Source organism: Brassica oleracea, chromosome C4 (assembly GCF_000695525.1).
Source record: "Brassica oleracea var. oleracea cultivar TO1000 chromosome C4, BOL, whole genome shotgun sequence".
Classification (NCBI taxonomy): domain Eukaryota; kingdom Viridiplantae; phylum Streptophyta; class Magnoliopsida; order Brassicales; family Brassicaceae; genus Brassica; species Brassica oleracea.
Window position 1 is genome coordinate 4703524 of NC_027751.1, and position 8125 is coordinate 4711648.

Consider the following 8125-nt stretch of genomic DNA (forward strand, 5'->3'; position numbering starts at 1 on the left):
AAATTGATCAAGATTAGATCTTTCACCTAAGGTGGCTTTTTTTTATTAGATAGAAAAACAAGATCCCCCTCTAAAATTAGGTCTGAGAAACATTTATAGTAGCTTAAAATCGAACCGGGTTAACCCAACAAACTTGGATTAACCCAAATACAAATGGGTAAATATCTGGTCAAACTCGAAATTGTTGACTTTCTCGACTCGCAGCGGCTAAGGCAGACCGCTCCACCAGGCCACTGAGGCTCTCACAGTGGCTTCTTGCAGTCTTCGTCTCAGACCGCTGCTACAAGTAGATATCAGGCAGGGAGTGAGGTGTTTTCCCAGCGGCTTCAGCAAACCGCTGCACAAGGCCGCTCCCATACGTAGTCTCCGTTCCTCGAGCACTTGCAGCGGCTTCTCGATGGGGTCATAAGGCCGCTGGGACGTCACAAAGCCGCTGGGACACTTGATCATCTCGTCTCATGCTCGAAAATCACCAATCTTGCCTCCAAACCATCTCTAGATGCTCCAAAGTCACCAAATAGCATCTCCATCACCTAATAGAGATAAATGTATACGCAATGCACCTAAATCTACTCTAAATGCATCTAAATGGACAAATTGAGAACTAAAATGATTTGCTAAAACTATGTAAATACACAAGATATTACTGAGCTGATCATCCAAATCAATCTAATAATTAATAATTAAATTAATATTTTTTGTTAAGATGTATTTCTAAAAACGCCAAAAATGATGTATTAATAAAAACAAATAGGGAGATAATTTTTTTTGAAAAAGGGAGCAGGCAGTGAGTCGAAACCAAAGTCTTATAAATAGAGGAAGTGATCATTCATCTTCCCTCGAGAGAAGATCCCAAAACAAAAGTCTTTTCTCTCAGTCTCTCTTGATATTCCTTCACCGGAGAAAGAAACCGAAACAGAGATCATGGCGTCTCAAACGCAAGACGAAGAAGAAGTCCACCACCGCAAGAAAGAAGACGCACTCGACGAAGAACCGGAGCTTATTGACCTGAACATAGAAGCCAAACACGAAGACGATGACAACATCGTGGCCTCAGAGTCGTCAGAGACAAGGGAAGCAAAGAGGCAGAAAGTGGAACAAGAAGTCAAAGACGCTAATCAAGAAGACGATGACGAGAAGATCGTGGCCTCTGAGTCGTCAGCGACAAGCCAACAAGAAGTCAAAGATTCTATTACGATGATGGTGCCTTCAACGACAACACCAAGAAGCTTAACTCAAGAAGAAGCAAAGGCAAAGGAAGATGATGCTCGCGCCTCACGCATGCTTGCGTCTACGAGCAACGACTTAGTCCGACCCGGGCTGGAAATAAACGATTACGACGTCGAAGACTCAGAACAAACCTTGACGTTCCTCACCCGATGGAAAGCTCCGGAGACTCCACCTGAAAAGATCATCCACCGCAGCTTAGTCGAGCAATGCAGCAGACCGATCCAAAAGCAACTAACGACGAGCGACGTGACACAAAACAAGCTCTCTTTATCGAACTCGCAAGCGAGGAAGAAGTTTCAGCAGCTTCTTGGCGACGAGTCAGGGAGAAAGGAGAGTGGGTTCACGGTTTACGGACCAGACGGGAAGGTTCATGAGATTTGGGTACGTAAGAAGAAGAGGTCGTTTGATTTGACGATAGGGTGGTGGACGTTCGTGGAACAGTATGGGCTCAAGGAGTGTTGCGACTTCGTCACGGTTTGGATGTTCAGGCACAGTGTCACTCGACGGATTTGCTTAGCTGTGGATGTCACAAGGTTTGCGTTCAGGAAACAGGTTAGTAAGAGGATCTCTCAGGCTGCTTTTCATGATTCTGCTTAGAGAGGTTTTCTTTGTGACGTTAAGAGAAATGTAGAAAGGGATTTGGGTTTATAGATAGACTATCAAGGAGATTAAGGGGGTATTAGAGATTTGATTTGGGAGTTTAGTGAGATATGGAACTGGAGATAGAAATTTCAAGGTTTTGATTTGTGTCATTCTCAGTTTCTTAGTCGAAATGTAAATAATTTGACAGAAACGTCATTGCATTATAAAAAAACAATTGGTTCTTACTTGAGTTTGTGATAACTGATAACCTAGAAGTGATCATTTTGCTTGAAAGACAAGCTATCATGGTTCATCAGTTTTACAGACTAATATGAGTATTTTCGTGTATATACCTTTTACTGCACTCTGAGAAAAACGATTTTTAGATCACTCACCAATATAATTCAGAGAATTTACAAACACACAAGCCAAAGTTCTCAAGGAGGTTAATGATGTTATATTCCCTAAAGCTTTTTCTTTTGAACGACATTCCCTAAAGCTTTATACTATAGTATTGACACACTACAAAAGATGATTCCGTTACAATAAAGGCTACAGCAAAACAGATTTGCACCAGATTAAAGCTTACTTGATCTTGGATCGATCCTCTACTTACCGCCCAAGTGTCATCACTAGGATGATTCTTAGAATCATTAGAGAAATATGTTGGTCCATCTAATTATATAATAAGTTTTTTATTAAACTAACAATAAATTTTACTCTATTATTTCCTTAAATTTTTTTTTACGGAATTGCCTAACGTGGCTAAAGTATATATGACAATTAATGGTTTTGAATAATAAATATTTGATAAAAAAAATAATGTATCTTCTATCATATTTGTTTAATTTAAAACTATCAAATAAATTAAACAACCATAATAACCATATAATAAAAATTTAGATTTTTTTGTATATGTTATATTTTGAATTTTTAAAAAGACTATAAATTACTAAAACTCTTAAAAGTCTCACATTCAAATTTTGTGATCCATGGTTTAAAGTAGGCCTGGACATCCGGGTCTTCGGATCGGGTATTGTCGGGTCCGGGTCCTTCGGGTCTTAGCAATTTAGACCCATATAGGTACCTATAACTTTTCGGGTCGGTTCCGGGTCGGGTCTTGTCGGGTCCGGGTCGGTTCGGGTCTATAATTTTAATACCTGTAAAATACACAAAATTTTCGGGTATATTTCGGATCTGGGTCGGTTCGGGTATTTAGGACCCGAAATAGACCCGAAATACCCGAACTGGACCCGAAAACTCTAAAAATACCCGAAAAACCGCAAAAATACCCAAAAATTTATCCAAAATCAGACTCGGGTACCCGAACGGGTCTCGGGTAGGACCCGGACCCGAACCGAGACCCGCAGGTCCAAAAAAAAGACCCAATAGGTACTTAGCATGGACTCGGACCCGGACCCGAACCTGTATTTTCGGATCGGTTCCGGTTCGGGTCTTCGGGTCCGGATAAAATGCTCAGGCCTAGTTTAAAGTTTTTGTTATGACAAAATATAAATGATTACAAAATTATATAAGTAAAAAGTCTAATTTAATTAATTATCAAGCTTAACATATATATATATATATATATATATCGTTTAAATTAAACTATAAACCATATCAAATACATAAATATTTTAATTTCAAATTTTACTTTGAACAATTTTTTTGATAAAAGTTTTGAACGAACATTGACAACTTATTAAAAAATATATAAATTACTAAAACTATTAATCCCACAATGAAAATTTTGTTATCAGTAATTTCAATTTTTTTCTATAAAAGATACAAATGATCAAAATAATTATATGAGTAGAAATCATCATTTAATAGACATTAATATTAAAAATATACTAAAATATACTATATATGTTAGTATCATTTAAATTTAATTACATATCCTATCAAATAAAAAAAAATATTTTTTGGATTAATAAAATTGATTTATATGTTCGCACCAATTTAATTATATATTTAATAGTTACTGACTTTTAATTATTCAATATATATTTATTATTTCATAATATGTAAAAATATTTAATACATAAAATAATTTTTATATATAGTGTTCATTCCTTGACCTAGTATATATATATATATATGTGTATGGTCGTTCGTGTACAGAACAGAATAGTTAGCTAGAACATATATATTAACTCTTGGAACTCATTCTAAAACATATAGTAAATTCCACACTCCTATTATGCATGGATAGTAAAACATCTATAATCAACTCCGAGTGAAGATGGATTTCAACTGCGCTGATCATCCAAGTTTATCTGATAAGTAAGTATCAACCAATAGTTTTTAGTTAAGATGTATTAATGAAAACAAACCGGGCCTCGTGGTCTGGTGGTAAAGGAACCTCGGCTGAGGTGCCCGTCATCACGACTTCGAGCCCCGACTACAGCGGATTTAACATCCCTTCCGCTGAGGCGCTGGACTCCCTACGGGGGGATAGTTGGGACTGTGGCTGCCCAGATACCAGAGTTATCAAAAAAGAAAAAAAAAATGTATTAATGAAAACAAATAGGGGAGTTAAAAAAAAAGAGGGGATTACCAAGAAAAATTATATGATAATAAATCTTTGAAAAGGGGGCATATAAAGTCAAAACCAAAGTCTTATAAATAGAGTAAGTGAGATCCATAATCCATTTCGTTCCAGAGAAGATCCCAAAACAAAAGTCTTTTCTCTCAGTCTCTCTTGATAACTTCCTTCCCCGGAGAAAAGAAACCGAAACAGAGACCATGGCGTCTTCAACGCAAGACGAAGAAGCCCTCCACTGCAAGGAAGAAGACGCACTCGGCGAAGAACCGGAGCTTATTGACCTGAACATAGAAGCCAAACACGAAGACGATGAGAAGATCGTGGCCTCTGAGTCATCAGCGACAAGCGAACAAGAAGTGAAAGATGCTAATCAAGAAGACGAAAGCAGAGGAGGAGTGATCATGATGGTACCTTCTTCAACAGCAAGAAGCTTAACTCAAGAAGAGGAAGAGGCAAGGGAAAAGGATGCTCGCGCCTCAGCAACCCTCGTGTCTATGTACTACGAAGTCCCACCTAAGGATCCATCTGTCCTCGAAATACACGATCACCGGGAAGATGACTCAGAACAAACCATGAGGTTTCTCACCCGATGGAAAGCTCCGAAGATTCCACCGAAGAAGATCATTCACGACAGGTTGGTCGAGCAATGCAGCAGACCGGTCCAAAAGCAGCTGACGACGAGCGACGTGAAAGAGAGGCGGCTGTCTTTACCGAGGAACAAGTTTCAGAAGCTTCTTGATGAGTCAGAGGCAACGCGCGGGAGAAAGGAGACTAGGGTTTCGGTTTACGGACCAGAAGGGGAGGTTCATGAGATGTGGCTTGGTGATGATGATGAGGAGGAGAGGTCTTCTTCGTTTGAGTTGGTGATCGGGTGGAGGAAGTTCATCGTGGATTATGAGCTCAAGGAGTGTTGCGACTTCATCACGGTGTGGATGTTTAGGCACAGAGACACGCAACGGATTTGCTTAGCTGTTGATGCCACACGTTTTGTGTTCAGGTTACAGGTTAGTAAGAGGATCTCTGAGGCTGCTTTCGAGGATTCTGATTAGAGATTTAATGAGATATTGAACATGAGGTTGAAGTTTTAAAGGTTTTGATTTGAGTCACATTCTCAGTTTCTTAGTCTAAAAAATGTAAATAGTTGGCAGAAGCATGAGGAAAAAAGAAACAGTTGGTGCTTACTTCAGTACTTGTGATGACCTAGAAGATACCACTTTACTTGAAAGACAAGTTATCATTATTATCAGCTTTGCATACTTGATGAATATTTTGGTGTGGATACCCTTTTAGTGCATTGTGGGAAAACGATTGTCATATCAGACACCAATATAATCCAAAGATTTTACAAACACACTAGCCAAAGTTCCAAAAAAAAAAGATGTTATATTGCCTAAAGCTTTACACAAGAGTTGACATACTACAAACAATGATTCCATTACAATAGAAGGCTATAGCAATATCAGATTAAAGCTTACTTGATCTTGGATCGATCCTCCTCACTTGCCTCTCGCATTTGTAGTGTCTTGTGTATATCACAGCCTAACAAAACTGCTCACACTTATCTTCTTGGTTGATTGTCAAGCTCTTACTATAATTTTTTTCTGAAATTGAAACTTATACTAAAATGTTAAATTTTAGAACCGACCCTTAGTAACAAATGTTAAATTCCACACTGGAATTGTGTATGGATAAGTGATGGATTGCAACTGAGCTGACCATCCAAATTAATCTGATAATTATCAGTCAGTATTATTTTAATTAAGATGTATTAATGAAAAGGGGGAATTAACAAAAAGAACTTATTATAATAGCGGAAGTGATAATACTAATAAAGCTTTATAAAAAAGGGAGCAGAGAGAGTCAAAAGACTCAAAACCAAAAGTCTTATAAATAGAGGCAGTGATCCATAATCCATTCCACTCGAGAGAAAGATCCCAAAACAAAAGTTTTCTCTCGTCCTTCTTGTTAACTTCCTTCACCGGAGAAAGAAACCGAAACAGAGATCATGGCGTCTTCAACGCAAGACGAAGAAGCTCACCACAGCAAGGAAGAACCGGAGCTTATTGACCTGAACAAAGAAGCCAAACACGAAGACGATGACAAGATCGTGGCCTCAGAGTCAGAGACAAGGGAAGCAAAGAAACAGAAAGTGGAACAAGAAGTCAAAGATGCTAATCAAGAAGAACAAAGCAGAGGAGGGACGATGATGGTGCCTTCAACGACGACAACACCAACAAGCTTAACTCAAGAAGAAGCAAAGGCAAAGGAAGAGGAAGAGGAAGACGACTCAGAACAAACCTTGAGGTTTCTAAGCCGATGGAAAGCTCCGGAGACTCCACCTGAAAAGATCATTTACCCCAGCCTAGTCGAGCAATGCAGCAGACCGATCCAAAAGCAACTAACCACAAGCGACGTGAAACAGAACAAGCTGTCTCAGTCTGGGCTGTCTTTACCGAACTCGCAAGTGAGGAAGAAGTTTCAGCAGCTTCTCGAAGAATCAGGGGAAAACGAGAGAAGGTTTTCGGTATACGGACCAGACGGGAAGGTTCATGAGATTTGGCTTGGTAAGGAGAGGAAGTCGTCGTTTGGTTTGACGATAGGGTGGTGGAGGTTCGTGGTAGAGTATTGGCTCAAGGAGTGGTGTAACTTCGTCACGGTTTGGATGTTTAGGCACAGAGACACTCAGCGGATTTGCTTAGCTATTGATGTCACAAAGTTTGCGTTCAGGAAACAGGTTAGTAAGAGGATCTCTGAAGCTACTTTCGAGGATTCTGATTAGAGAGTATAGAGAAAGGTTATCAAGGAGATTAAGGAGGGTATTAGCTAGAGATTTGATTAGGGAGTTTAATGAGAAACTGTACGGGAGGTAGAAGTTTTAACGTTTTGATTTGAGTCACATTCTCAGTTTCTTGCTCTAAAAATGTAAATCATTTGAATGATAAATAGAAGCTGGTTCTTTACTTCAGTACTTGTGATGACCTAGAACTAGAAGTGACCACTTTACTTGAAAGACAAGTTATCATGCTTCATCAGTTTTGCATGCTTAAATGAGTATTTTGGTATACTGCAATGCACTCTGGGAAAACGATTTTCAGAGAGTTTACAAACACACAAGCCAAAGTTTTAAATATTGAAGAGAACTTGTAACACAAAAAACAGAAAAGAGATGTTATATTGCCTAAAGCTGTTGAGATACTACAAAAAGTTATTTCATTCCAATAAAGGCTAGCAAAACAGATTTGTATCATACTTGATCTTGGATCGATCCTCCTCACTTGCCTCTCGCATTTGTGTAGTGTCTTGGGTATATCACAGCCCAACAAACTGCTCACATTTCTCTTCTTGCTTTGCTACAAACATGTTTTGACAGCTGTGCTTGAAGTCTTGAACCCTTTTATAACTTTTTTTTCCAGAGATGTTGCTGTAACACACGTATTTTCCAAAATAACTTAAATAAATAAAAAGTCTCAAATCTCCATTTATTACTTTTCAAAAGTCAACTCCAAAGTCGTAAATCCAATAAATAGCCATAAATCCAAATAACATAATAAATCCCGAAATATCGATAAAAGCATAAAATCCGCAAGTCTGAAAAAGAAAGAAATAAAACTCTCAAAGCACCAGTTCGATAGCAATCACTCTTGCTCGTCAGTCTCACCTGAAAGGGGAAGGAATAGGAGGGGTGAGTAACAGGAGAGTTACTCCGTGAGGTATGGGATGCTAAACACGCAAACCACTGACTTGAGTAAATAGAACTCCCACTAT

At 38.7% G+C, this 8125-nt stretch overlaps 3 protein-coding genes across 3 annotated transcripts; all 3 read left to right on the plus strand.

Moving 5' to 3' along the window:
* Positions 1-864: 864 nt before the first annotated feature.
* LOC106341270 (putative B3 domain-containing protein At4g03170) lies at positions 865-1947 on the plus strand. Its single transcript, XM_013780074.1, has one exon. The coding sequence runs from the start codon at positions 925-927 to the stop codon at positions 1825-1827; it is 903 nt and encodes a 300-aa protein (XP_013635528.1). The 5' UTR covers positions 865-924; the 3' UTR covers positions 1828-1947.
* A 2544-nt stretch (positions 1948-4491) lies between these two features.
* LOC106341393 (putative B3 domain-containing protein At4g03170) lies at positions 4492-5477 on the plus strand. Its single transcript, XM_013780170.1, has one exon. The coding sequence runs from the start codon at positions 4561-4563 to the stop codon at positions 5407-5409; it is 849 nt and encodes a 282-aa protein (XP_013635624.1). The 5' UTR covers positions 4492-4560; the 3' UTR covers positions 5410-5477.
* An 888-nt stretch (positions 5478-6365) lies between these two features.
* Positions 6366-7195, plus strand: LOC106337902 (putative B3 domain-containing protein At4g03160). The gene has a single exon (XM_013777003.1). It carries the CDS (start codon positions 6366-6368, stop codon positions 7137-7139), a length of 774 nt encoding a protein of 257 aa, XP_013632457.1. The 3' UTR covers positions 7140-7195.
* The last annotated feature ends 930 nt before the right edge of the window (positions 7196-8125 follow it).